The sequence below is a fragment of the Thermothelomyces heterothallicus genome, assembly GCF_042370625.1.
Source record: "Thermothelomyces heterothallicus CBS 202.75 unplaced genomic scaffold P884_scaffold_7, whole genome shotgun sequence".
NCBI lineage: Eukaryota > Fungi > Ascomycota > Sordariomycetes > Sordariales > Chaetomiaceae > Thermothelomyces > Thermothelomyces heterothallicus.
The window spans coordinates 619,935-647,222 of NW_027192568.1; the positions used below are offsets into that span (position 1 = coordinate 619,935).

At 55.6% G+C, this 27,288-nt stretch overlaps 9 protein-coding genes across 9 annotated transcripts; 6 read left to right on the forward strand and 3 right to left on the reverse strand.

The window, feature by feature from the left end:
- Positions 1–2,060: 2,060 nt before the first annotated feature.
- On the forward strand, positions 2,061–2,905 carry P884DRAFT_276550 (thioredoxin-like protein; the record flags this gene model as incomplete). The annotated part of the gene is made up of 2 exons (XM_069442971.1): positions 2,061–2,756; positions 2,819–2,905. 2 exons carry the CDS (start codon positions 2,061–2,063, stop codon positions 2,903–2,905), a joined length of 783 nt encoding a protein of 260 aa, XP_069298832.1.
- A 1,451-nt stretch (positions 2,906–4,356) lies between these two features.
- Positions 4,357–7,228, forward strand: P884DRAFT_276551 (fungal-specific transcription factor domain-containing protein; the record flags this gene model as incomplete). The annotated part of the gene is made up of 4 exons (XM_069442972.1): positions 4,357–4,478; positions 4,609–5,683; positions 5,773–7,014; positions 7,082–7,228. 4 exons carry the CDS (start codon positions 4,357–4,359, stop codon positions 7,226–7,228), a joined length of 2,586 nt encoding a protein of 861 aa, XP_069298833.1.
- A 472-nt stretch (positions 7,229–7,700) lies between these two features.
- Positions 7,701–11,065, forward strand: P884DRAFT_221085 (glycoside hydrolase family 13 protein). Its single transcript, XM_069439481.1, has 14 exons — positions 7,701–8,462; positions 8,523–8,631; positions 8,697–8,786; positions 8,876–8,934; positions 9,003–9,029; positions 9,095–9,118; positions 9,185–9,244; positions 9,318–9,479; positions 9,543–9,705; positions 9,778–9,792; positions 9,881–9,908; positions 9,989–10,519; positions 10,594–10,675; positions 10,794–11,065. The coding sequence occupies exons 1-14, from the start codon at positions 8,164–8,166 to the stop codon at positions 11,032–11,034; spliced, it is 1,890 nt and encodes a 629-aa protein (XP_069298834.1). The 5' UTR covers positions 7,701–8,163; the 3' UTR covers positions 11,035–11,065.
- Positions 11,066–11,448: 383 nt separating this feature from the next.
- P884DRAFT_276553 (uncharacterized protein) lies at positions 11,449–12,238 on the reverse strand (the record flags this gene model as incomplete). Its single annotated transcript, XM_069442973.1, has 2 exons — positions 11,449–11,718; positions 11,834–12,238. 2 exons carry the CDS (start codon positions 12,236–12,238, stop codon positions 11,449–11,451), a joined length of 675 nt encoding a protein of 224 aa, XP_069298835.1.
- Positions 12,239–13,689: 1,451 nt separating this feature from the next.
- On the reverse strand, positions 13,690–17,967 carry P884DRAFT_196759 (uncharacterized protein; the record flags this gene model as incomplete). Its single annotated transcript, XM_069438004.1, has 2 exons — positions 13,690–17,238; positions 17,302–17,967. The coding sequence occupies 2 exons, from the start codon at positions 17,965–17,967 to the stop codon at positions 13,690–13,692; spliced, it is 4,215 nt and encodes a 1,404-aa protein (XP_069298836.1).
- A 1,311-nt stretch (positions 17,968–19,278) lies between these two features.
- Positions 19,279–21,905, reverse strand: P884DRAFT_196814 (Dynamin central region-domain-containing protein; the record flags this gene model as incomplete). The annotated part of the gene is made up of 4 exons (XM_069438010.1): positions 19,279–19,590; positions 19,676–21,283; positions 21,346–21,729; positions 21,807–21,905. The coding sequence occupies 4 exons, from the start codon at positions 21,903–21,905 to the stop codon at positions 19,279–19,281; spliced, it is 2,403 nt and encodes an 800-aa protein (XP_069298837.1).
- Positions 21,906–22,421: 516 nt separating this feature from the next.
- On the forward strand, positions 22,422–23,250 carry P884DRAFT_240678 (uncharacterized protein). Its single transcript, XM_069440185.1, has 4 exons — positions 22,422–22,755; positions 22,823–22,857; positions 22,915–23,029; positions 23,088–23,250. The coding sequence occupies exons 1-4, from the start codon at positions 22,706–22,708 to the stop codon at positions 23,197–23,199; spliced, it is 312 nt and encodes a 103-aa protein (XP_069298838.1). The 5' UTR covers positions 22,422–22,705; the 3' UTR covers positions 23,200–23,250.
- Positions 23,251–23,637: 387 nt separating this feature from the next.
- Positions 23,638–24,908, forward strand: P884DRAFT_196613 (uncharacterized protein; the record flags this gene model as incomplete). Its single annotated transcript, XM_069437991.1, has 6 exons — positions 23,638–23,823; positions 23,905–24,018; positions 24,079–24,222; positions 24,288–24,378; positions 24,435–24,690; positions 24,791–24,908. Coding segments are annotated over 6 exons (909 nt in total), but the record flags the coding sequence as incomplete, so codon positions are not given.
- On the forward strand, positions 24,432–26,393 carry P884DRAFT_257881 (succinyl-CoA synthetase-like protein). The gene is made up of 3 exons (XM_069441191.1): positions 24,432–24,690; positions 24,750–24,785; positions 24,842–26,393. Exon 3 carries the CDS (start codon positions 24,891–24,893, stop codon positions 26,124–26,126), a length of 1,236 nt encoding a protein of 411 aa, XP_069298840.1. The 5' UTR covers positions 24,432–24,690; positions 24,750–24,785; positions 24,842–24,890; the 3' UTR covers positions 26,127–26,393.
- Positions 26,394–27,288: the final 895 nt, after the last annotated feature.

Genomic DNA, 27,288 nt, shown 5'->3' on the forward strand with positions numbered 1-27,288 from the left:
GTTCAGCAGGTAGACGTCAAAGATGGGTTGGTGGGGTCGGGGGAGAGAGCAGGCTGTGCAGGAGGAGGAGCTTGCAAACTCTTGGCAGGCCTTGGCGCCACAGCCCCAATCCGACGAGTAACCAGGTAGTTAGCGCCTGGCGCTGTCTTCCAAGTGCCAAGTTCCATTGTGCGATCTTGTAGCATTCTTGTAAGTAACTGACCTACAAAAGCGAACCCGCTAGGCTTGTCTGATGGAGGAAGCACATTACAAGTACCCTGCGGCAGAGTCGAAGACACTTTCTGGTATCACAAGGCAGGCTTCCCCCAGTTTATAAGAGAACTCTCGAGGTTGACATTTCTTTATCTACCCGGTAGGTATTAACTACAAAGAGACCTCGACAGGTAACTGAAAAGCGCCCATCTAAGGCGCCTCAATGTTCAACGTACATACATGGGTCGGTCGGTATGGAGGCGGTCCCCGATCGACAGCCGGAGAGACTCTTAGGTGTATTCAGCAGAACTCCAGACAACACTCGCAGCAGTCCGCACAGCATTCACATCCCTCCTCGCAAACGAAGCAACAACATAGCGCGGCTAAACAGCCCTTGAGACAACCGTCGCCGCCGCCACTCCTGTGCTGGCGCGGCTGCTCCTGGTACTGCATTTGACCTGGGGGGGGATAATAGCCCTGCTGGGGTGGCGGGCCACCATATGCCTGCGATCAATGGAACGGCCGATGTCAACATCGAAAGGAGTCGGGGAGTAAACTCGGGGCCATGGGAAGTGTACTTACAGGCTGGGGCTGTTGAGGGTATTGCTGAGGGTACTGCTGAGGGTACGGCTGCGGGTACTGCGCCTGGCCGCCGTAGCCGTTGGGTGCCGGGCCTTGTTGGTAATATTCTTGGGCAGACATTGCTGAGCCGACGGTTTAGAAAGGTTCGGGCTCTGTGCAATATCAAAGCTCTTCGGCGTGTGGTGTATGCTTGGAAGGTACCTCCGTATGGGTCCTCGGTATAGGTCCGTCTGGTGTCGCTGGAGTAGTGAATTGGACGACGTTGAATGCCAAGGTCTTGGCCACGCAGAGAAATTGAGCTGTTCGCAGATCTGCCAGGATTTAAGTCGGGCAGAGAGCGTCGCAAGCCCCCTCACTGAAACTAATCCGTATAGAGCTAGTTATATATACCTAATGTAATTACCACTGAAAGGAATATGAATTACAGCGCACCCGCCAGTGCATCCAACGGACACGGAGTGCACTACGCACGTACCGACCCATCAAGTCACAAACTTGTGCGCTGGGAGAGCCTGGAACAAGTGGCAACGTGGCCTGGGATGTGTACCTGGAGCAAGAAGCCCTTGCCCAGCTGAAACAGTGAGTGCTCCACAATTGGGCCAGTCCGCCAGTCAAGTTGGCGTTTCACATGCAGTTCACGTCGCGTCCCTTTCAGAGAGTCGACTGCGATACATTATGACACGAAGTAACATTCGGATCCATTGTACGGAGTACACTAGATGCGAGAATGTGTGATTACTGTTCTGGTAGTGAGGTCTTCAAGTTCATTGGGACTGAGGTGCGCACCTACTTCTAGAAGTAAAATGGGAAACACCTCGGTTTAGTCCGAAGTTTAGAAATACAATACAGATTACTATGGTCGAAGATGGGAGGATGAGTAATCAAGATTCTTTTCAGAGATTTGCGTACTCTTCAAGGTGCGCGAAAGATGTGTGGACGAGGCCATCAAATGACGCAACGCGTCTTGGGCCAATGGCGGATTGTGTCTGGAGGATGCGGGGTCATAAGCCTTCCAGGACTAAATCCGCAATCGGCTGGCAAAGCTGACGGTGGGGCAACGCATTGAACCAGTGGCGTGGTCACTCGAACGGAGAGAAATCGTTAACTATCGCGAGAGAAAGCATCCGACAGCTCATCAGAAGAAACGTATCGCTCAGTTCTACGGCATACTCAACACCAGCAGGACAGTCATTTGCCATAGCGAACCCAATCCCGAGTTCCCAGCCGCTTTCGTTGTTCTGGTCCGCTCCGCTCCGCTCCGCTCTCCCCTTACCGAACCTTCGGCCATGTCCAAAATCGAGGAAATTACCAGCGTGGAGGCCTGGGAGAAACATGTCTCCTCGTTGCCACCATCCACGTTGTTGATCGTTTTATTTCACGCGCCATGGGCGGCGCCGTGTGCCCAGATGGCCACTGTGCTTTCGACCTTGGCCAGTGAATATCCCGTTACCGAGCCGCCGTCGACGTCGTGGGTAAAGATCAATGCAGAGGAGTTGTCTGATATAAGCGAGGCCTACAACGTGACAGCCGTTCCGTTTCTCGTTCTCATTCGGAATGGAGAGGTGCTTGAGACGGTTAGCGGCAGCAGCGCCGTCAAGGTCCGGAACGCCATCGAGAGTCACGCAAGCAAGACGGGGGCAGCGACGGCGGCCCACAACGGCTCGGCCACGTCGGCCGCGAACAACGAGGCAGAGGTCACAACGGAGGCGGATCCGGAAAAGAAGAAACAAGAGCTTTTCAAGCGACTCGGTGAACTGGTCAAGGCGGCGCCCGTGATGCTATTCATGAAGGGGACCCCTAGTGAACCGAAGTGTGGCTTCTCGCGACAAATGGTGGGGATCCTGCGTGACAATGCTGTCAAGTACGGCTTCTTCAACATTCTGGCCGACGATGAGGTGCGGCAAGGGCTGAAGGAGTTCGCCGACTGGCCGACGTACCCCCAGCTATGGGTGAATGGTGAACTGGTTGGCGGCCTTGACATTGTGCGTTTCAACCCCCCCTGACCGGTTGGGCCCTATCCATGGGTGTACTAACATCTGGACAGGTCAAAGAGGAACTGGAAAGCAACCCCGACTTCTTGAAGCCGTACAGTGTCAAGGCAAATGGCGACGGCTCCATTGCGGCATCTTGAACAGTCTATCGCCTGCTGCCAGCCCGTCGTGTAGCATCGCGACTTTTCTCTCGGTGGTCCACTATGGCACCCCATCACCACAAGAAGTGTATTCCACGAAGCGAGTCCTGCGATCAAGGCGGCATTGTTTCCCTGGAATCCATCGAGTCTGGGCCGCTTCACAATTGGGCGTAATGGACGGGAAGGGGGTGAGAGTGGTGAGATTCCACTGCACTGGGCACATTGTGGTTCGAGCTGCTACGTCGAATGAGGGGAATGGAGGTACATACACCGTGTGACTCATGTGGCTTACCTTTTGGTAGCATGGACCAGAGCTTAATAAGCTGCGCCACGATTTGTTTTCTCGATGCTCCAACCAACCACATGACGGGCAGGCCCTTTATCGCTGGCCGACCTTGTGACAAACGTCGGATCCTGATGAAGTACGTGGAACTGGTTGAGGCGAAGTTTCTTCCACCTGTACTGCGAGGAGCTCGGTATGCGGAGAATATGATGCGTCCTTAGCACTCTGGAGTCTTGTATGTACGGACTTAATAAAGTCTATAAAACGGTGTCGAGGAGCCTCCCGTTTTTGGTCGGTTAGACATTCGAGTCTGATTGCATCATTCGTAGGTTGGACTCCGTTGCGCACAGCATCAGTTTCTCTATTAGCGGAGCACCTTTTAGGTTTCTGGAGGCGTGTGGCAAAGCGTAGCAGAGGCAAGACGGGCCTCCTTCTTGCCCAATCTTCCGTTTGCGTCAGGGGCGACCCCAACCGCTGCGACCCCGCAGGGGCCTTGCAATGGATGTTGCCCCACTAGTGATCCAGGCTCCCACCGCCGAACATCATCGCCCCCATCCTCAGTCCTAGTTGATCGTTCATCTTTTCAATAAGCGAATCGGCTTGGTCGCGAACGCCGTCCTTGCATATTTCATTTCGTTTCTTCCATCGACCGGCAGGCCCGCTTGCGCGAGTTGCACTGATAGCCTACGCCTCGACGTAGCGAATCCAAATCTTAACGCTACCGATTAAGCCTCGCCTCATTCTATACTCAAGCCTGAATTTTTTTGCGCTTTCCATCAGCCCATCGAACCAGCCACGGTTCGACGGAAATCAATGTAAAGCTCTCGAGTGAGCACACTTGCGCCGCATCGACGCCCGAATCTCTACGTCTCTTGGGACTCGTATTCACGCTGGGTGCAAGGTCCCTCAGGCGTCATCAATCAGTGTGAGCTTAGGCGAGCAGGAAAACCCAGTGTAATTCAGCCAGGCATTCTGATAGCTCCTGATAGCAGCCGCGTCGGCTGATCGATTCTCGCGCTTCGGCTTTGAGTCCTTCCAAGGAGCTTGAGCTTACAGAGGAGGGCCAAAGTTAAGGGGAGCCAAGGAACGCGCTGTTGGGACAGGTGGTTGTGATAGATTCAAGACTCGTTTGATCGGCCAATTTACGGCAGCAAGCAGCGCGCAAAACATGACGCCCACACCGCCCTCGGCCACGGCCTTGGCCACCAGCCGGTCACCCGAAGAGCAGTTCCGGGTGGTGCGCAAGAGGAACAGAGTACCTCTCAGCTGTTACCCTTGTCGAACAAGAAAGTGAGCTGTTTTCAACCACGTTTCCGCGCCGCCAGTCACTGTTGAGCCAGCTAACCGTATGTCCAGATTGTAAGCAGTTGGCTCAGGATTGTGTCGGACATTAATACCATGACACTAACTTGGGGCCCAGGAAGTGCGACAGGTCACACCCATGTGGCAACTGCACTAAGCGCGAGGGAGCCGGCACCCTCTCGTGCTCATATGCCACCCCCGTATCCCGCAGAAAGAACCAGGGCCAAGGGGAACCGACTCCTGATGATATGCAGAACCGCATCAACCGGCTGGAGGGATTAGTTCTCTCCTTGATGCACGGGGGGGCCAACATCGACGCATCATCGTTGCCTGGTGGCTCTTCCACATCGTCTGGCGGCGCTGCCTCAAACGGCTCGCCATCTACTGCGGATAGCAGCTCCTTACGAGCCAAAGCCGAAGGCCACGATGATGACGGCGAAGTGCAGGGGGACGATGAAAGCGATGTTGACGACGGACTTGCGAAATCCCTCGGAGTCTTGAAGATGGATCCGGCTCGGTCAAAGCACGTGTATCTCGGGGAGGAACACTGGCACACCATTCTACTTGACATAGCCGAGGTCAAGAACTATTTCGCGAGCCATAAAAAGGATCTAGAGACCAGTTACGAGAGAATCAAGCTGGCAAAACCCCCGACAGCCAAGCAGCCGCCCACCCTGCTAATGGGTGCCACACCGGCAACGGAGGTCGAACTCCGGGCAGAGTTGCCGCCCAAGTCGAAGATCATAGCGTTATGCTCGAGGTATTTCAGCTCGATGGATAACGCTGTCAACATCCTTCACGCTCCAACGTTCTGGCAACAGCTTCGAGACCACTGGCAAGATCCATCAAAGACGCCAATCATGTGGTTGGCTTTGCTGTATGCGGTCATGTGCCTGGCTCTGATAAGTTACCACAAGGTTGGAGATGAGCCCCCTGAGTTGAAGGGCCGGGTGCTTGAGCTGGCAGATGAGTATCGGTTAAGGACGGTTCAGTGTTTGGTCGCTGGGGACTATACCAAACCGACACAGCATACGGTGGAGGCCATGATGCTGTATGGTTTCTGCGAGTATTCCTCTCGGTGGGATGCCGACTTGAGCTTGTGGATCATCAATGCTATGGTGGTACGGGTCGCCCTACGGATGGGCTATCACCGTGACGGCAAGTGGTTTTCAACCCTCACACCCTTTGAAGCGGTATGTTCATCCCATGGCTCAAAGTCCCACAACCCATGCCTCCTCTGAAGTTCTATCTGTTGAGGCTTGTTTTCTCACTATTCATGCAGGAGATGAGACGCAGGACCTGGGCTTTGGTGAGAATGATGGATATCATTCTCTCGCATCAGGTATCGCTCCCGAGCATGATATCCGAGCACGACTGTGACACCGAGCTACCCCACAACATTTACGACGAAGAGTTCGGTCCAGATACGAAAGTTCTCCCGCCTTCGAGACCTAACACTGAGCCCACACCTGTCAGCTATATGGTCCAGAAGGTCAAACTGTGTGATCTGCTCGGCACCATCCTGCAGGCTACGGGCCGAGTCAAGAGCCCGGTCCATTATGACGAGATTCTCCGATTCGATGCCAAGTTGCGCGACTTCAAGGCTGGACTTCCACCTCACCTACGGATGCAGCCGCTCGAAGGCTGCGACGCTCCGCTGACGTTGATCATGGCTAGGTTCCACCTAGAAATTCTCTACCTCAAAATCATGTGCCTGCTCCACAGGAAATACATGCCACGAGCGAGGCACAACCCCCGATATGCCCACTCACGTCGGAGTGCCATCGAAGCGTCGTTAGAGACTCTGCGCGTTTTGGCGACGCTCCACCGGGAATCGCAGCCCGGTGGGCTTCTCCATCCAGTCAAGTGGTTCTTCACATCAGTTGCGACGAAGGACTTCCTCCTCCCCGCCATGGTCATCGTAGTTGATCTGCACTTTGACAACGCGGGGCAGGGGCCTGTGGGACAGCAGGACGCCCAAAGCTTGTACTTCTGGTCCAGAGAGCAGCGCCAGGAAATGATCGACAGGCTCGAGCTGACGAGGGATATCTGGAAGGAATTGTCCGATACCTCAGTCGACGCGGTTAAAGCGTCCAATATCCTTGATATCATGCTCAACAAAATGAAACGCCTTGGAGGCGCGGATGGGCCTGCGAGCCCGATGGGGTTATCATCCAGCTCGGGGCCGCTTCGGACTGGCGACTCGGGTGACCTGCTACCGGGGCAGCTCGAGGCCACGACGCGAGGCATGCTTTCCGGTGGGTCGGGGCCAGGACTGGCAAACACATTCAGCGGGGCTCAGTCCTCCGTGAACAAATCGTACGGAGACCTTAACTTGGGCCTGAACGGAGCGAATGCGGGCGGGGGCGCTGAAAACGGCCCGAGCACAAGTATGGGGATGGGAAGTGCCGCCCCAACAAACTTCTCCAACCCCATGCTCGGCTTTGACAGCGCGCATTCACCACTGACCATGTTTGATAACATGGCGAATAATAACCTGGATTTTTCGACCAATTTCGATTGGGTAGGTACTTCCTGGAATGGATCTGCCTTCCCTGATTCTGCTCCTCCAGCTAACTCGCTATGTTTAGGAATCGTTTGAGAACTTTACTCAGAGCGTAAATTGGGGCGGCGAGTCCCTGCAATTCTTTCCTGGAAACCCCGAGTTCTCGCAGCAACAAGTGCCACAGGATGGCGCTCAATTTCCATATGGCCTGGATTTGACGGGGCCGAGCTGAGGTTCCATCGTCTGATGGACGGGGCTTGAAAAAGGAAGTTTACATACTAGGTAATCGGGCATAGGGTTGTGTGGGTGGTAGTCGAGGGAAACCATGGGGGTGGTCACAAGCAAACAGAAGGGGTTCGGATAGAATTCGGTGGTATGTCAACGGTTGATCCCCACTTATGTATATTGAAGTACTCTACAACTCCCGTTCTCACTCATTTCTAGCAGCGAATAATTGAAGGAGGCAGCCGTTTCAGAATGCCAGCTACAGTTCTATTCGGAGAGAAAAGGACTGTATGTACAGGGTTTCCCACGTGAGCCACAATGCCGCGGTCTGAGACTGCGCTGGGGGTTACTCCAATGCCTTGGTTAGAATACCTCGCAAGCGCATTCGGCCCTTTTGTACTATAGCACCGAGTGCGGCTCTGCGGGGCCCCGGGCGGCAGTTGCGTGCCAGCGCACCCGACCATGGGGTGAAGCGGGGGATCGCCGGCGCGGTCTTCGGGATCGCGTTTCCTGTTTCGGAAACCCCCCGTGTTACCTGCTACCCCGGGGGTACGTTCGCTGCTACTCGGCCTGTCCAGGGAATACCGGATATGAACTCGGACGGGCCGATTCGAGCAAAGAGCTGCGGTCTCAACTCGAATTCCTCCTGTCCATCTCGGTCGATTGGCGTCTTGGACCTTGCGGCATGAGCGGCGGCGTGAGGCGGCGGCGCCTCGACGGTTCGCTTCTGCGGCTCCCTAAGGATTCGAGGTGGCAAAGATCGCTATATGAAGGCCTGGTGCTCCCCTTTGAGAAAAGGGGCCTCGATCTCGAGTGCGCCAGCTCCGGAAAGTGCGGCGAGTTTCTTGTGACGTCTCCTCTCACCTCACAAAAGAGGCACGCTGCGATCCCTAAACGTACCAGATCACATCACCAGGTGGGACCTGCCGGCGCCTCGAGAAGATGTCTGGCTTTGGCCACGCCCTCCTCTGCCTCCTAGCAGGGTCTCTCCTGGGGAGCTCCGGGGTGTCTGCGCTTCCCGCCGCCGAGTGGCGGAAGCAGTCCATCTACCAGGTCGTCACCGACAGATTCGCGCGGACCGACCTCTCAACGACGGCGCCCTGCAACACGGTCGATCAGGCTTACTGTGGGGGCACGTGGAAAGGACTGATATCCAAGCTCGACTACATCCAAGGGATGGGGTTCACGGCCGTGTGGATCTCCCCGGTCGTGAAGCAGATCGATGGCAACTCTAAGGACGGGTGAGCTCACCAGCACCGTCACGATTCGCCGATGATCTTGCTTACCTTCGAAAACCCCAGGTCGTCCTACCACGGCTACTGGGCGCAGGACATTTGGGCGGTCAACCCGGCCTTCGGAACTGCAGACGACCTAGTGGAGCTGTCCAAAGAGCTGCACTCCAGGGGCATGGTGAGCGCGAATGTGCGATACTGCCCGGTCCCCCGGTAATTTGCTGATCCACGTCTTTGTTCCAGTATCTCATGGTCGACATCGTCACGAACCACATGGCGTACATGGGTTGCGGTACATGCGTCGACTATAGCCAGTTTAACCCCTTCTCCTCGGTAAATATCTCTCGCTACCTCTCGATCTCGCATCATGCCACAATTGAAAGAGGGAGGGACGGCAGTCGGCTCATTAGCGGCATCCGCAGTCATCGTATTATCACCCGTATTGCTCCATCAACTACGACAATCAGACGTCCGTCGAAGTGTGCGTACGCCTGGCCAGACTCTACCCGCTCCCGCCCCAAGGGCGACTGCTGACACACACGGCTCTAGGTGTTGGCAAGGCAGCGACATTGTCAGGTATGCTGGGCCATGATCTACGTGATTGTATCTCTCTTGTGGACCTCGAGGCTCACGTATCCTAGCTTACCGGATCTGCGCACCGAGGAGTGAGTGTTCCTTCCCCCAGGCATGGCCACGGAGCAATGTTCCCCACTGACAGGTCATGATGATAGCGATAACGTGCGACGCATCTGGAACGAGTGGGTGGCCCAGCTGGTCTCTAACTATTCCGTGTAAGTGAACTCCCGAGTAGACCTCCAGACTGGCTCTTCCCCGAGCACAACTCACACTCCCCGGCGTTTGCAGTGACGGCCTTCGAGTGGATAGCGCAAAACACGTCGAGACGTCCTTCTGGCCCGGATTCTCAGACGCAGCGGGTGTCTACCTCCTGGGCGAAGTCTTTCATGGAGACCCCGCGTACGTGGCTCCTTACCAGGACTATTTCGACGGAGTGCTAGACTATCCTAGGTGAGAAGGAGCAGCTCTTCCACGACTCGCCTTTATCCAATTTCCTGACTTTGTGCTGTGCAGTTACTATTGGGTGCTCAGAGCATTCCAGTCCACCAGCGGCAGTATTAGCGAGCTCGTTTCTGGTCTCGACAATCTGCAGAATACTGCACGAGACCTCAGCCTGTACGGCTCTTTTCTGGAGAACCACGACGTGGAGAGATTCCCGTCTTTCACCAAGGATAAGGTTGGTGGATAGGTCCCTTTCCTTAAACTCCGCCCCTTCCGCCTTATGCTGATAATCCTTCCCCTCGGCTAGGCACTTGCAAAAAATGTGAGCACTCGTTACAGATTCAGAGGCGACTCGTTTTCGTGTCGGATATGGGGGCTTACTAACGTGAGCGGGACGCTTTGACGCGCAGGCGATCGCCTTTACGATGCTCAAAGACGGTAAGTAAACGGCCGCGTCATGCTTTATGAAGCCTTTTCCTCGTCCTATAACGTGGGGGGAGGCTGACCATTCGTGGCAGGCATTCCGATCATTTACCAAGGGCAGGAGCAGTACTACGCGGGCTCCGGAACCCCTTCGAACCGCGAGGCGCTCTGGACCTCCGGCTATTCGACGAGCTCGGAGTTCTACCAATGGATCACCAAACTCAATCAGATTCGGGCCCGAGCCATGGCCCAGGACAAGGATTATCTCTCCTACAAGAGCAAATCCATCTACTCGGATAGCCACACCGTCGCCATGCGCAAGGGCAACGCCGGGTACCAGGTCGTGAGCATATTCACTAACGTTGGGGCATCATCCTCGGCATCCGTCACTCTGGCTTCGTCTGCCACGGGCCTCGAGGCGAACCAGGGGCTCGTCGACGTCCTGAGCTGCACTGTCTATACCACAGACTCGAACGGCGGCCTCACCGTGACCCTGGCCGACGGACTCCCGCGCGTGCTGTATCCCAAAACTCGTCTCGCCGGCAGCGACCTCTGCCAGGACTCGGATACCGGGGTCACCACGACCCCTGGAGCAACGCCGGTGCCGACAACCTCCGCAGGTAAGAGTGCCGCGTCGACTCTCGCCGCGGGGAGGTTGGACAAGAGGAGCCGGAGACAGCGTCTGAACATGATGATTTAGGCGGCCCCGCTTGCACCCTGTCTGCCGTCGACATAACCTTCAACGAACTGGTGACCACCGTGTGGGGAGAGACGGTCAAGATGTAAGTTGATGCGTTTTTTTTTTTTTTTTTTTTGGGAAGAGCACTTGGCGCGCGCAGTCTTGTTTCTTTTTATATATCTCTCTCTCCTTTCACAAAACCTAATTCGGAGCTGTGGTAGCGTCGGCAACGTTCCCGAACTCGGCAACTGGAACTCTGCCAGCGCCGTCACACTCGACGCGTCGCGATTCACATCGAGCAATCCGCTGTGGTCTGTCGTCGTCCGGCTTGCCCCCGGGACAGCGATTGAGTACAAGTACATCAAGGTGAGCCAGTCCGGGACGGTGACTTGGGAGGCCGATCCAAATCGCACCTACAATGTCCCCTGCGCGACCGCAACTGTGAGCAGCACCTGGAGGTGATGGGGTGGCCGGGGTGACCTTTGGGATGTCCTTCTTCCTAAAGGGGGCGGCTGGGGGGGCGTGGGGTTAGGTTGTTGGAAAGGGGAGGAGCGAGGGAGAGAGATAGGAAAAGGGGGGGTTGGATAAAATGCGATGTCGAACACCTAGTGCGAAGAGACAGCGGGCAGCCGCTGCCGTAAACGTCAAGCATTGCATTTCCCAAGGGATGACGATCCCAGCTACCAATGTAACAACAAATACCCGTCTATAGAGACACCCATAAACACCATGATGGACAAAAAAAAGTGTAAGATGGGAAATTGTTCTAACACTTGCCGCAGCCTGCGTACTCAAGGACAGGAGGAAAAGACGGGGAAAGGGTAAGGGAGAGAAAACAGATCGCAAAGAAGACCAGCTTCCTTCGGTCTGCAAAGTTTAAAGACCGAACGCATTTTTTGCCCTATTCCAGTACTCCAGCCGCTTAGGATTCTTGTCGCCCATGATGCATTCATTCATGTACCTCTCCCAGGCGGCGTCGGTACCGGTCTTGAGAGCATCCCGTAGGCTAGGGCACTTGGTTTTCAGGTGCCAGGCGGCCGAGCCAAAGTTGGTCTCGTCTGGCGTAACCATGGCGAGGACCTCGTTGGGCGTCTTGCCGGCGACCTTGTCCGCACCAAAGAGGTCCGTGGCATAGGCAAGGACGTTCTGCAAGAAAGACGTACGGATTAGCTTTTTCCGCGTGCAAGAAAAGAATATATACATATATATATATAAACAACAGCAGGCCAGAAATAGGGAGCATGGGAAAGAAGAAGCTCACTTCGGGGCTCATCATGTTTGCGGTGCCCTGACCCGGATTGTTGCCGAGGTTGTGCTTGTATTTGAAGTCGGCGCTCTCGTAGCCCATCACGGCAAGGGTGGCGGCGCACTCGGCGTCGCTCAGGTCGGCGCACGCCTTGGAGACGTAGGGCGCCGCCTGCTCGGCGGTCCTGCACTCGTCCGGGAAGTCGGCGCCCGCGCACGAGTCCGACGTCGGCAAGACGTTTTTGATGATGGCGACCATGTCGACCTTGGGCCCGTCGCCCGCCGTTCCGGAATCCGTCGGGCCGGGGTCGGAAGCGCTGGCTACTGCCGTGACGGATTGCCTCGCGGCCAAGGGGCAGGCACTGGCGAGGCTGCCGAGGAGGAGGAGGAGGAGGGGGGCCGACAGAATCTGAGCACGCATGGCTACGATTTTGTGTGTTGCTTGATGGCAGTGATTGATGCAGGGATAGAGCAAAGTAGCCTGCAAGAGGTCTCGTCTCACTTGACGCCGGATCTCTCTATGCTTGTGGTGTGTGGTGGTGGTGGTGACTGCGAGGAGTTGGAAAAAGCGCTGGATCAACCGGGACCAAAATAAAATAAAAATCCAGCTTTCACGGAAGGTACGTACGGCGAAGGCAGAAAGAAAGAGGACTCAGACAAAGGCACGAGAGGGCCAAAAGAATAAAATAAAGAAAATAATAAAGGATGCAGAGAAGAAAAACGTGAAGTTGTGTCGCACTCAGAAAAGGTCTCCAGGCATGCTATTACGGATATTATATGACACGCAGGCAACGGCGACGCGGTCATCCCTGAGGCTCCCCCCCCCTCCGAGGAAAGGCGCTGGATTCATCCAAGGCCTCCCTTCCTCAGTCTCAGTTTCACAGTCTCTCACCATACCAACTTTTTCAAAGCCGCCGACTGATGATTGATGTACGACGGTGCCAAGTGTCGGATTGGTCCCGGGCGGGGTGGAGCCGCGACAGACAGCCCACCATTGCCCCTGGCGTTGTTTCGTGTTTCAGGGGGAGCCCGTACATGATTGGTAGCCCTACCCCTCCGCAGCTGGGTGGACCTGCCGGATTGGCGGGCTCGACTGGCCGCCCAGGGGAGCGACCTGCGGCGGCCACGGCCACCCGACCAAGCACATATCATTATTATTGACGGCTGGATGGGAGGATTGTCGTGGCCCCATGTAGAGCTTGTTAGAAGCGCGGCTCTGAGGGACCAGAGGCTCAAGCCGGGCGGGCGACCAACCCTGCTCACCACCACCCACGCCCCGTCTTCATTCACCCGCTGTCTCTCCGTCCGGAAAACCTGGGGGTCATGCAGGCATAAACCCTACAGTCGAGCAAGGGAAAACCTTCCAGGGCTCCCCAGAAGCCGGCTACTATGTAAGTTGTGCGGAGTGCCGAGAGAGCCCAGGAGCTTGTCCGAACCTTGAGCACTACACTACAACACTACGTTCCTACTAGTATAGGTAAGGTGGCTACCTCACCCGGATCCGATGGCTAAAGGTGTAACGGCTATTTTTTTCCCACGTTGCCCGGGGTCCTGCACATCGCCGCCGTTGATATGTCGAGAATATACATAATCCGTAAATGGATCTAAATCCGCAACCGTTCGCTTATTCGCCTCCTCATTAAGCTCCTTTTTGTTTTGTTTTCTTCGCTCCGTCTCGCCTTTCTTCTCCTTCCTCTTCTGTTTGATCATAAGGATAAGATCACACGGCGTAGTTTTAGATCACAACCCGGATGGGTGTACGCAGTACTTGGCTGGTAAGAACCCAAAATCCTTCGGAGGAAATGACTCCGTCGGCTAATCGAGCAGTGTGCTGACGAGGAGAAGACTGTCGCTGCACTGAGGGAGGCCCGTTCAACCAGCTGGGAATCGGGGGTCATATTCCTCCCAGTACGCCGGGTCAACCCGCTGATCACCCGGTCGAATATTTGGCGCCGCACTGAACCGGGCCGAGCTCGGCCGGTGCGTATGAGCGTAGACTGGCTCACGAGGAGGAGGAGGATAGTGATCGGGGCCGTGGCGGACCCTTCGCTCCTCGTACACGTATCGCAGATCTGGGTCGCGTCGGGCCGGCCGCCGAATGTAATACTCACCGTGTTCGTCGATGACATGCACGATTTCGTATGCCTCAACCGCCGCTCTTGGATGCATGCGCACATCCTCGCGGTAGCGGCGATGATCCACTTCTGGAGCCGTCCTATCTCGGATGTGTTCATTGGGCGGATGAGCCGGCAAGGCGAAACGCTCTGCTTCGGCGTGGCGCGGTAATGGTTCGACAAAGCTCGGTTCAGCTCGTCGAGGGCTGTACGCGACCTCTAGCCTCTCCTCAATCTCCACCGGCCGGCCTCTATACAAGGGGCCAGCCTGTCCCCCATTACCACTTCTAAATCTGCCAGCGGGTGGCGGAGATCTCATCCCAACATCCCTGCAACCATATCGATCATGCGCCCTCGGACCTGGCCGAGGGTTTTGATCCTCTTCCGAACCACGGTAGTCCCCGTACAATGCAGCATCCGGTGTCCCATATTGTGTTTGTGCCTGCGGCGACTGCATTCTTTCAAGGTATGAGTCTAGTGCTGCCGTGATGCTGGGCTTTCCCCTTTCGTTCGATGAAGGGGGCGGGTATCTGTCATCGGGTCGCCGCGACGCCCTTGTTTCCTGCTCAAGCCATCTCTGATCCTGAAGCCCAACATCCATCCCTGGTTTCTCGGGCCTTGTGGAGTTCAAGCCTGGTGGAGGGGTACTGGCTCGGCCGGCAGGACGCACAGTGTGCCCATCTTCGTCTTTGGGCTTCTTTGTCTCTTCATCCTCCCGGTTCGCCATCTCGGGCTCCCGGTCGCTAGAGAATGACCTTCCCTGTGATTCTCCACGTTTCGACTTGCTACTACTCGTCCTCTTCCGATCGTTGAACCTGCTCGGCCCGAGATTATGTCCAGAGCTATGCGACAATTGCCGACCAACACCACTGTGCGCTGACCGGTCGTTCTCTGGAGCACTCGGCATTGTGCTGTGAGGTGACTTGCCGGAGGAACGGCGATCGGCGGGAGTGGTAGCTTTCATAGACCCTGGAATACCGGAACGACCGATGCCGCCGCTGTCTGCCTGAGATCCATCGCAGGTATCCGGTGCATTGGTGGGAGCCTTCTTCAGAAGAACCTCCTTGTGCTGACGGGTTTGCGGAGAATAGAACTTTCCAGTAGCGGCGACACGCCGCGTTTCGAATGCGGCGGGGAATGCGGCCGAGAGCAGGGCTTTCTGGGGCTCGTTAGCCGAGGAGATGATGCCTGGGAGAGCGGCAAGATCGGATACTAGGACCATGTCGGTCACCCAATTCAGGGTTCCGCCTCCAGCCTGTGACCTCTGCAGTGGCTCAATGTGCTTGGATTGGAAGTGGTTCGACAGCTGGGGTAGCGAGAATTCTTTCCGACCCTCCTCCGCCGAAGCTGCATTGCCGAGCCCTAGGCGGCAAGCCCGGCAAGCCAGGCCATTGACATTGCGGACCGGACGCATCTCTCTGTTGTTAGAGAGACCATCGATAAACATGGATAGCGGCGGGGTTTCGTAGAATCGAGACTGGAATCTCTTCACCAAATGGTGGATGGTCGTGAACACCCTTATGTCCCCAGGGAGATCTCGGATATCGCCCAACGTTCGCCATACGTCGCGAGCATTGCGGGCAATGTCATCCACTTTGGTTTGATAGAGACTGGGGTAAGGTGAGGGCTGGTGCGAAGTGTACTGGGTTGCTGCGTTATGTGCTGGATACGGGTCATGCAGGTAACCGTCCTGTCCGCTTTGAGTAGGTACGAAACTTGGAGAAACTGGCTCAGCAACCGGAGTAGTATACGTGATAGCCGGAGGCTGAAACGCCGAATAGGGCGCGGGCAGGGGTATATAAGGCGATGGTGCTGGCTCGTAGTCGGGCGGTGGTACATATAGAGGAGGAGCTGTAGGTGGTGGCTGATAAGGAGGCGGCGGCGGCGGCGGTGGCTGCGGGTAGTGAACGTTGTACGGTGGGGGAGTGTATCCGTAACCCATGGGAGGCGGATAAAGGGGTGGGGGTGCCATTGGGACGGCTGCCGATGGAGCGTAACCGTACTGGACCGGGGGAGGGACGCCTCCGTTGACAGCGAAGCCGCCTGGGGTGTGTCGGGTTGAGGCAGGTTTTGCTGACCGGGGTGCTGCGCAGAACGGCGGATGCTCTGGCCATTCGGCCCTCCAGTACACAACAATGCTCCCCAGACTGAGGGCACTGGTATGCTTTGCCGCATAGTGTTGTATGACGCCCTCAAAGCCGAATGCCTTGTAGTTCCCCTCGCATCCGTTACAATAGAACAATTCTTTGCGTAGAGGCTCGGTGTGGGGTTTGAACTTCGTATCAAAGATCCACTTCATGTTTTCCAGCGTCAATTTCTGCGTGAAAGGTCCATTGGGAGGGTCGGGAGTAGGTGTCTTGCCGGCAGCCTTCGCCTCCGCCACGTCCCTGGCGATGTCGGCGTAGAATCGCTCCCGGACATATAAGAGCGAGTCGACCGCAAACCTTGAGCAGTTCTCTCTGGTCACCTTCTTGCCCTTTCCCCATTTCTCCCGCAAGACTTCGTCTGCATAACCGGCGATTTTCACACGCAGTGGAGCTTGCACGTCCTCCCACTCCTTGTCGACCCGGTCTCGAGCCTCCTTATCCGCCGCCAGCGTGGCCTGGAGCTTCGATTGTCCCCGGGTCTGCTGCCCATCCTTGAGCCCGGCTACGCGCTCAGCCTCCAGGTTTTTTTCTGCTTCTGCTCGCTGAGCTAGCAATCGCGGTTTAAGACGCTCCCATGCGTCATCAGTCAGGTCGGCAACGATCTGAGTGGCGGCTTGAAATGAGGGGATGTGGCGGAGGACGTCGGCAGTTAGCGGCGGGGATAGAAGCAAACATCGTCGCTCGATCTCTGCCCTCCTGGCCGCCTTGAGCTCTGCAGCTTCCTCGGCGGTTCGTTCGTGACGACCGTGCGCTGACGTCGAGGTAATGGCGGGATTGACCGATGACTTCAGGGAAGACCGGCTTGTGGTCTTTGATTCGTACCCCGGATACAGCAGCGAGCACATTTTCACGACACCTCCGGACAGTTCCCACTTCTCCCATTTCGCTGCCTCGTGCTGTAAGCTGGCGCCTCTTCCCGGGAGACCCTTGAGCCATTCGGCAACGGTTCCTTGGCCCATGTCTTTGACTTGCAGGAATTCCTTCAATAGGGCTTCGATGTCTTGCTTTGAAAACAGTTTTGTGAGCTGCATATCTCCCGGTGGCTGACTGGACTCGAGCGTAGTCGGCGACAAAACACCACGCTCTTGCGTGAGGAAAACGAAGGGGAGTGCAGGGACAATCGCCGAGGGGATGGAGGGCGATATCTCCAGGTCAACCTCCTAGCATGCCATTAGATGACGTTTGCCCTCACTCCTCCGTCATCGGAGGGGTTCTTTACGCACCTTTTCCGAGCCTTTCAGGAGACAGGCTGCGCACGTGCGAATGCCAAAGGCCCAGATGGCGGCCACGCCGTCGGCACAGGGACCAGGATGGCGAGGACTACGGGAAGCCGAGCCTTGAGCGGGAAGCTTGCCACAAACTTGGCACCTAGGGGAACATGCAAGCCGCCACATCTCAAGCTCGGTTTTTGACCGTAGGGGAGCCGGCAACTGTGGCCAGAACAGTCTTCGCGACGCTTGCCAGATGGCATTGGGCTCCAGACGGCCGAGTGCGCCTAACGATGCAGAGGGATGCGGCTCTTTTTTAAACGATGACGAGGGATCAAGGTAGAAGTTGAAGAGCTTGTTGACAGGAAGAAGATTGCCAAGCGTCTTGGGCGGGCAAAAGGTGAAAACATGGTGCCAGATCTCCGGGGGCAAGAGGGACCTGTCTCGGCTCAGGGGGCTGCTGGCTACGGGCCATAGTCGGGAAGACTGCCCTGCGTGGACATCGGCCAGCTTTGTCTTCTTCTCGACATGCTCTGAGCGGAAACCTGACGTCTTCCCACTGCCTGGACTCGCGTCGTCATCCGGCGACTTGCGCTTTCTTCCAAGCGCAGTCGGGCCGTCTGTTGCCCCATGTTCACCGATGAGCAAATGGCCCGCCGCATCCGGCTTGTCGACAGACATTGGCGCCGCCTTCGGGCTGCTGGCGGCGCAGTTGCTGCCAACCCCTATAGTACCGCCATCCCGTGGGCGGCCCCGAGGCTTGTTCTCAATCATCACGCCGGGAAGCGGAAAAGGGTTTGATACAAATAGAAAACAGAGGAAAGCGGCAAGAGAGCAGCGGCCTCAGCCTACTGAGCAGTGTAGCAGCTGCGCCAAGGGAAGGAAAAGATGGACAACACTTGTCGGTGGAGGGAAGAGCGAAAGTGAAACAGGAAACGGCCCAGGATGGACCATTGCCCGATGGAGAAAGCTCCTATGCGCGTGTATAGTATAGGAGCCGAAATGGCACTCGACCGGTGTCGAGCGCTCAGTGCCAATACGGGAAGAAAAGATGTCTGCAGAATGATTTGGACCGCCGGCGATGCAGTACCTCCTCAACAGCGCCGCGGGACGATCAAGATCCACCAGAGATCCCGAGGGGTCCTTGACGCAAATTCGCCTGCAGCCACGAGGCGAGACAAGCAGCCCCAAGGAATTGAAATTGATCCCAAAATAACGCCCTGCAAAAGCCTGTCAGGCATTCAGGCCGAATCGAGCAGGGTGAGGTTGCGGGGCGTCGACAACGAGGGTGCGTGAAGGGATGGAGACACTCCCAGGAAGAGCGCACCTTGAAGGTCGCTTTCCAACGAAGTTCAAAAGGGGAAACAGAGCAGGCTCTTTTGAGGCTGGTGGAGCATGCCAAGCGCCTCCGGATCGGGATGAGGCTCACACATTATGTAAGCAAGCAGAGGAAACCTCGGGGAAGAATGATCCGAATAAGTTCGCGAGTCGTCACTGAAATGGTTCATGGCCCCGAGTAGGTACCGACATACATCACCTTGACGTGAACATGCCTGTTTCGCGAAGCACATTTGGCAAGAGAAAGCATTGTAAATGAATGTTTCTTAGATGCTAATGACTCTTGGGAGCAACTTCGCCTACAAACGACGTACATACAGATTAGGTTGAGGGGAAGAGGAAGCTCGAAGCAGAGATTGCCCTCCCCGGCCTCGGGGCGGGACAGCATCGGAGTCAGTCGACCCTCCCACGCGTCTAGCCATGGTCTCTCGTGTTATACAAAGCTCAGCCCGGCCCCCCGAACCCGGAAGGGCCGACTTCTTCTAAAACATCCATGGAACCCGACGACCCAACACCAACAGCATACATCGCCACCCAGTCCATGCAGTCCGCCCAACACGGGGCTGCATGGTAATCTTCTTTGAAACATACGGAACTCTCAAGGAGTCACAAGCCCGGTTTGCCGTTGCCAGAGTCTTGGAAGATCACGGGAGCCTACACGACCTCGCCAATGATCTTTGCCGCTTCCCGGTACGTCTGGAGCAGTTTCTCGCACTTTTCGCGCTCCTTCTTCACCGTATCGTCTTCGTACAGAAGCTCCTCGAAGAGGCTCTCCTTGTACAATTCGCTGACGAGCCTGTTCTGGACGACATCCTTGCAGTGATTGACCAGGAGGTGCATAATGGCCTTGGGCACCTGATCCGCGATGCTCTCCCGGACGATGTTGAAGTAGGAGCTGATCAACGCCCGGATAAGCTCCGTCTCCATCGCCTCGCGCTCAGTCATGGCAGGCTCGCCATGGTTCGTCTGTTTGCGCGAACAGTTAGCATCCCATTCATTTCACTGTTCTTTCAATTCGGATATGGAGGGCGCTACGCAGTAATCGACTTACCAGATCGGTTCCTTTAGAGCCTCCTGCAAAATCGAGCGCGTCGTCAGCCCGGACGGACTGAACAGGAGATCGGAGAGCTTTCTCCTCCGGCCGCCTGATGCTTTGGCTGAATGTCGGCTCTACGGAGTTGCTCACGTGGCGGGACATGCTTGCATTCGGTGGCGTGGCACCAGACGCGATGGCACCATCTTTGCCGAAAAAGTAGTTAAGGAATGAGTCCTTGGCGTTGCCGAGACCCTGCCCGTTGAACCGGGAAGGAGATGAGGACCGGCCACCATTGAGAGCAGCAGCGATGCCGCCGTGGGCTGTGTCGCGAACCGCCGGTGAGAGACTACGGGGGCCCTTGGCGGGCGCTTTCCGTACCGCTACGCTCTCCGTCTTCTCCGTTGCGGCGGTCTCTTCTTCTTCGTCGGCCGGGGTGTCGGTACCATTCGCACCCAGTTCCTTCATTCTCCTGCGCTCTCGCCGCTCACGCTCCTCTTGAATCAGGCGCTTCCTCTCCCGCTCCTGCCTATTGCTGACGACGTGGCTCATGGCGGCGGCAGCGCCGAGAAAGTTGGGATGATTGGTGTTGATGTATGCCCGCTGGATTGCTATGAGCGATTCAACGTACCCAGACGCCGGGCCGAGCCGCTCCCGGAGTAGGTCCGAGACAACCTCGATGAGTTTAGCTTGCAATCTAGGGAACCGCGAGAGCTCGGTGGAGCCGCAAGTGTGGCAGATCTTGATGAGCTCCTCGTACACCAGCTCGACGCATCGTTGGCTTGGGACTTCCAAGAGCTTGATCTGGGGCTTCACCAGCAGATCGAACGCCATTTCGGGAACGAACAGACTCGGTCGCGGGCCTGTCGAGTTGCGAATCGCGGTCCGGATATCTTCCGCAGACAGATTCGAAGTAGGGTCAATCGACTCAAGTGAACTTCCGAAAACAGAGTTGAAGATGTAATAGATGCGAGCACCACCACAAAGTTCCTTTGTCGAGATATCAGTGGAGGTGCCGTCAATGGATGATATGAAGGCAGTGGCAAAACGGGTCATGAGTTGCAAGATAAGCGAGCCACGATGCTCTTTCCCACTGAAATGCATGTCTCCGTAGCTGGCAAGCTCCTGTTGGGTTTGTCCCATGAGGGTGTTCAACCGAGCCTTGATATCCGGGAGACGGTCGCGAATGTGAGCCATTAATGTGGTGTTGAGTGTCTTGGCCAGGAATTGCGTGCCGCAGCGATTGGCAATGTTCCGATACGCCGGATGATGCTTGAAAAACTCGGCTTCGGACTTGAGGGCCTCATCCATGGGCTTGTTGCCCTGGATATCCTGCTGTGACCGGTTGACCACTCCAATCCAGCCCAGCTTCAGGGGATACACGCGCCCTGATAGGATGTCGAGCGCGTTTGTGCCGTGGTCCATCAAGTCCACCTTTGTAAGCACGCCGATCGTCCTCCGTCCCAGAGGATCGACATGCCGGGCGAGCTTCAGGGCCTCCGAGTTGACGATGTCGACATTCGCGGGCGACACGGCTAGGATAATACTGTTAGGCTTGGCGATGTACTCGGAAATGAGATTGCGCGTCTGCTTCTCGATATCCGTCGGTTGATCTCCAATGGGAACCTACAGCGCACTGGTTAGACCGCCATGGACTGTCAAGTGCCAAACGACGCTAGTGAACTGACCTTCGTGAGACCCGGTAAGTCAACGAGGGTGAGGTTTAGGACATGTGGCGAGAAAATCTTGAGGTTGATGGGCTGACGATTAATGCCCTTGTTGTTCCCCGCAACTCTCGCAGTCTCGTTCTCAATCTCCCGCTTGACATCGCCAAAGTCGTTGAATCGCCGGTTGGGGATGTGGTGGAACTCAGCCCACTCATTTCGACCAGCCTGGGTAGGGTTCCGATAGCCGACATTGCCGTCGTCTTCAGCATCATCCTTGGGCACGTTGATGAGCTGCAAGATGAGGGGCCTCCGAGTAACGATGCCGCTGCCGCGCGGAAGAAAGTCTCGGCCAACGATGTTCTCGAGAACGGAGGACTTGCCCGCGGATTGGGACCCGACTACAACCTGCAGAGCAAGAGGATCATGTGAGCAAAGCGCAAATCCATTAAACAAGGCGAAGCAATGGACGCAGCTGGGCATACGATTTGCGGAAGATCCAGGGAATCATTGCCGATGGTGTTGAAGACGAGGTCCTGCAGCTTGTTGACGGTCCCCAGTAGATCGTCGCCGAGCGCAGCCATGGCAGCGGTCGTGGCTTTCGCAAACGGCCTCGAGTGTTAGCGAAGGCGATGATCGAAGGCAGGGGCGAGGGATGCGCCAAGGGATCGGTTGGAGGGAGACTCTATAGGGATTCAGTCACAGGTAAGGCGGCGCAAGAAACAGAGGAGGACCGGCCGGTAGTGCGAGAAGGGGGAAGCCGACGCCTGGTCCTGGCTTCGGACGAAGGAACTAACGACTGAACAAGATGCGTCCGTTTCGGCGGTTTCGAATGGAAAGCTCGACAAAACTTGAATCTCGCTGCGGATTAAACTGGGGCAGTTCGGGCCTTGGCTGTTCTGGAATCCCGGGAAAGGGTGTCGTCTGCGCATAGATCAATTTGCAGCGCTCAATGCAGAACGCGCCTCAAAGGCTGCCCCACACTAGAATTTGTCGCCTAAGGCTACACTAGGTCTTCGCACGGAGGACTGGATACGTGAAGTGGAATCAGAGCGAGAGGCTTCCAGGCCCACAGACCCAGTCAATCCATCTAGTCCTGTCGACCCAGAAGAGGGCATGGAACATCAGACTAAACGAGAATCAGTCCTCGGTCCCTCTGCATACCGCTCGCTCAGCCCGAGAACACTAGCCATATCCGTGCACATATACATCGTGTCTCGCAAACTTCAGCATCGTTAGTCCCTTCGGAGCAATCTCCAAGTCAGGTGATACGGTCTTTGCGTCGGGGAAAGCATTCTTAGACCAATAATTGCTCGACTTCCCAAGCCCACAAAAACTCTCCGTTCCGCGACGCTTCTACGAGAGTCTATCTAGCTGAGCCGCGATGAGCACGTTTGGAAGTCCCGGTCCGTTGCCATCGACTAAGCCCGTTCCGTAGGTCTCTGCGTTCTAAAGGTGCATTCTATGACCATTATTGACAACTCTTTCTCCGCATTTGAAGGCCACAGAGGGGCAGTTTCCCGTTGGATCATGACGGCAAGTTCGGTATCCCTCTTCCAGGTGGCTCTCTACTTACCTATGCTGAGAGTCCAGGGGAGTGCAAGCATGTCATGATGTCCTACCTGGATTGTATCAAAAAGGTCAAAGGGGTAAACGAAGAACAGTGTCGCATGTTAGCCAAGTCGTACCTGGCCTGCCGGATGGATCGGTGGGTGACCCGGGGACCATGTCTCAAAACTCCGCACATACTGACTTGTGGCCTCAAGCAACCTCATGGCCAGGGACGATTTCAAGAACTTGGGATTTAAGGAAGAGAGCCAACAGCCTAAGCAGAGCGAGATCGGCGAAACAGGGGTTAAAGGCGAACTCAGATGGTAGAGAGGTAACCTACTTGTAATATTACCCAGGTACTGTACATATATGCATACCGTACGTATAGCAACACTGCTCATCAATCCGTACGCTAATAACTACCGAGTAGCCCAGGCGGAATAAGGTACCCCACCGCATTTCCCCACCGCCTACCCCATGATATTACTGTACGGAGTACGGATTACACTACTGCACACCACAGCACACCTCCTGCGAGTAGGTACTTGTACTGTACCTTCCGAGGTGGAACCTCTGGTAGCCAACCTGGGGAGCCTGGAAAGCTGACAACTTGGATTATGTTGCTGCTTCCGCAAACGCCTCTCATCAACACTTGGCGGGAACTCACAGATCTCTCTTCTGTGTAATCCGTACATATTCTACCGTCGTCTCACCCCTGCCGACCCAAACAAGGCCTCAACTGGGTTGCTATCGAGTCTGTCCGGGATGTATCGGGCCCTTCGTCTGTCTCTCCGCCGTTCGCCAACCGGCCCGATAACGGCAGGACTTCGCCGTGGTTGTTGCCGCTCTCTATGGACGACTTCCCGTCTTTGGAGTTATTCGGAAACGCTTCCAAATCTCCGGATTGGAAGCCACACGCGAGTCATTTTCCAGGGGTTTACTGGCAAGCAGGTCCGGCATTCGCCCGCTTTCTCCTGTCAACGACGAGTCTTCTTTGCGTAGCTACGAGACAGCTGCTGACTCCGCATCAAGGCGACAGCAAATGCCCAAGAATCTCTTGCTTGGGGCACTCGTATTGTGGGAGGCGTAACGCCCGGGCGTACTGGAGAGCATCTTGGCCTCCCCGTGCTTCCCTCAGTCCGATCGGTTTGCGATGCCCCTTGTTTCTCGTCGGATCCGGCCCGGGGCTGATATCACGGACCACAGGCGGTGGAACAGCTCAAGCCGGACGCCACGGCCATCTACGTGGCGGCTCACCAAGCCGCAGCCGCGATCGAAGAGGCTGTAGAAGCCGAGGTTCCGCTCATCGTGGCCGTCGCCGAGCACATTCCCCTCCATGATATGCTTCGAGTAAGCACGGTCGCTGTGGCCGATCACAGGCCGTCTGGCAAAGCCAGCTCTGACGCCGTTTTAAGATCCATTCTATGCTGAAGTCGCAATCCAAGTCGCGCCTCGTCGGTCCCAACTCGCCCGGCATCATCTCCGCTGTTGAAAAGTGTCGGATAGGTCCGCCGCACCGAGGCAATAAAATGCCCTGACCCGGTACTGACCCTCTCTATTAGGCTTTCAGCCGCTGTCTTGTTTTACCCCTGGCAGGATCGGTATCGTCGCAAAGTCCGGCACCTTGAGCTATGAAGCCGTGGCTTCCACGACGCGGGCGGGCCTTGGGCAGAGCTTGTGCATAGGTGTAGGTGGTGATATTGTTCCGGGGACCGATTTGCGAGAGGCCTTGACTGTGCTCGAGCACGACCCGGATACGGATGGTATCGCACTCATCGGTGAGATTGGGGGCTTCGGAGAATTAGAGGCTGCGGATTGGTCCGTTCCACCCGCTGCCTGTCGGGGAGTAGGTGCACCTCTGACTGACCACGTTGCAGGATACATGAATACCGCAATCGGGCGGAGTCGCCAAAGTGAGCCATCTTCCCTGGTTTCCGGAGGAACTTGTTGGGACTAACTCTTTCTTCGGGCCTGTGGTTGCTCTGGTTGCTGGTGTTACCGAGGCAGCCGGCCGCATCATGGGCCATGCCGGAGCCTTCACTATCCCCGGGGAACCGGACGCGAAGGCGAAAATAGCGGCGCTTGAGGCTGCGGGGGCGACTGTGGTCGACCATCCAGCCAAGATTGGGGGTGCTTTGAAGGCAAGACTGGATCATAGGGTCCCAGTTCCTGAGCCCGCGTCCAGGGGCGGTGGCTTTAGTAGTTGTGTTCCCGGCGGAGGCCAGCGTCGTCGGTACCATACAGCTACAATAGCCACTCGCAGACCCCGGCGCAGGATGCAAGGCTCTCTGAGCTTGAACCGACAACAGCACAGGCATCTTTATGTCTCCGAGGACAAATGTATGAACCTGCTCCGAGAGACCGGAAAGATCAACTGCGGGGCCTACTCGGGCTCTGGTCCTCGTAAACTGTTGGCCATTGGCATTGATCGCTCGACGCGATCTCCGTGTATACTTGCCTCGCCAGACGCCGAGGACAGCCGTCCGGACGGCGCTATCAGGCGTTATGCCTTCGGACACATAGCCGATCTCGACAAACTTGTCATCGGCAGGATAGCAACCCATTTGCAGTTGAGCCAGAAGGACAGCGTCGTGGAATCTCTCCGGCATCTTGTCAAGAGCTTAGCAGCCCTCTTCTTTGAGAAGGAAGCCTTCTATATGTCCACGAGCATCGTGGAGCGTTTGGGTGAGGTCAAAGTTGTTGGTGCGCGCTTCGGCTTTGATGACGCTGCTTACCGCAGTAGCGGCCGTCAGGCCGATTTGCAGAAACTTCGGGACATAGCCGAAGAAGATCCATCAGAGATCGAAGCTGAGAAGCACGGCATCGTCTATATCAAGCTCCAGGGAGCCGGGGCAGTCGGCACCCTGGTCAACGGTGCGGGATTAGCCATGAACACAGTCGATGCACTCTCGGGGCATGCGGCCAACTTCCTTGACACGGGAGGCAAGGCTACTTCTGAGACGGTCAAGAAGAGCTTTGAAATAATCCTGCGGGACCCGAGAGTCCGAGTCATCTTTGTTAATATTTTTGGCGGGTTGACCCGCGGGGATATGATCGCCACGGGTATCATTATGGCGTTCAGGGAGCTGTCGCCCAATGTCCCTGTTGTTGTACGCATCAGAGGAACCAACGAGGAGGAAGGACAAAGGCTTATCGCGGAGAGTGGTTTGCCGTTTTACGCGTTCGATGACTTTGAGGAGGCGGCGGCAAAGGCTATAGAGCTCTCGACAAGCACACAGACGCGACATGGGTGACGGCCCTCCAGGCCCGGTTGGCACTCGTGATTCCCGGTCAGGGAGGGGCACAATATCCATGTTCTCATCGGGCTTTCACACAAGTTGGTGCTCGGTATTCTCTACCATTATTATTATTGTTTTCCACTTCTCTCCGGGTCGCCATGAGATGACAACTCTTGGCATCCAAAGCTCAATACATATAATATTGCAAATGGCCAGAATCGGGCGTATTGATGCAGTACGTGTCCGTGGACACGTCCATCATGTAAGGTTAGATTAGTAAGCCCTGTGGATGCCTGTAAACGGTGGGTTCTTTGTGCCCATCTTCTTCTTATACAGAACCACAGGGCCAGCAAACGTTGATAGAGGACATCGATCTTTTGAACTATTTTGACTATTACAACCAGACCTCTATCAAATGGTAGCGAGCACTACGACTAACCATCTAACAACCATCAGCACTAAATTCGTATCGCTCTGACGATTAGTTTAGTATTAATATCGCGATAGTTAAGCTTAGTTTCGGCGACTTGGTAACCGAACTAAGCAATTCTATTGTAACCACCACAAAATCTCCCTGTTCCTAGCGACTTGGTAACCAGGACAATCATCCCTATCTATCTCCCTGTTCCTGGCGACTTGGTAACCAGGATATTCCTCTTCCTTTCAACCCCTTAGATCTATCTTCGTTTGCCTCTAACAAACGGGCTAGGCGAACCTTATATTAACACCCGGATCTTTTCCTATAGACGATCCTCCCGGTCGTCTATATCCTCTAAACTCTCCTACCAAATAACTATTATATAAGGAACTCTCTAACTACGTGGTAAGCGTACTCCAAAGACGCCACGGAATGCCTCCTCTAATAAGTTTATAGGTATTAGAGCCTAACCCTAGTGGTTAACCACCTTAAGAAAAGGAAGCTCCTATATAAGAGATGGAATTAGCGATAGAATTTGCTAACAAATACGAGATAGAGTAAGCTAAACCTAACAAGTTCGGCGCTAATAAAGAAACACTTACTTGGCTAAATGGTAAGATAGATTTTCGATTTGCCTAGCTAGAGGCCTAAACCGACTATATTACTAAAACTACTAAAGGATTTCTTAGCAAATTTACGAAGATATTTAATAAGAATATAGAAAAGGGTCTTACTAGGATAGACTATAGAATTGTAACC

Excerpts from the sequence above, each read along its gene's own strand:
- P884DRAFT_221085 (XM_069439481.1), top strand. The coding sequence starts at position 8,164 with ATGTCTGGCTTTGGCCACGCCCTCCTCTGCCTCCTAGCAGGGTCTCTC. Across the intron at positions 9,119-9,184 it reads CCGGATCTGCGCACCGAGGA|CGATAACGTGCGACGCATCT; the intron begins GTGAGTGTTCCT and ends TCATGATGATAG. Across the intron at positions 9,909-9,988 it reads CTTTACGATGCTCAAAGACG|GCATTCCGATCATTTACCAA; the intron begins GTAAGTAAACGG and ends CATTCGTGGCAG.
- P884DRAFT_240678 (XM_069440185.1), top strand. The coding sequence starts at position 22,706 with ATGAGCACGTTTGGAAGTCCCGGTCCGTTGCCATCGACTAAGCCCGTT. Across the intron at positions 22,756-22,822 it reads CCATCGACTAAGCCCGTTCC|GCCACAGAGGGGCAGTTTCC; the intron begins GTAGGTCTCTGC and ends CCGCATTTGAAG. Across the intron at positions 22,858-22,914 it reads TTTCCCGTTGGATCATGACG|GGGAGTGCAAGCATGTCATG; the intron begins GCAAGTTCGGTA and ends CTGAGAGTCCAG.
- P884DRAFT_257881 (XM_069441191.1), top strand. The coding sequence starts at position 24,891 with ATGGGCCATGCCGGAGCCTTCACTATCCCCGGGGAACCGGACGCGAAG.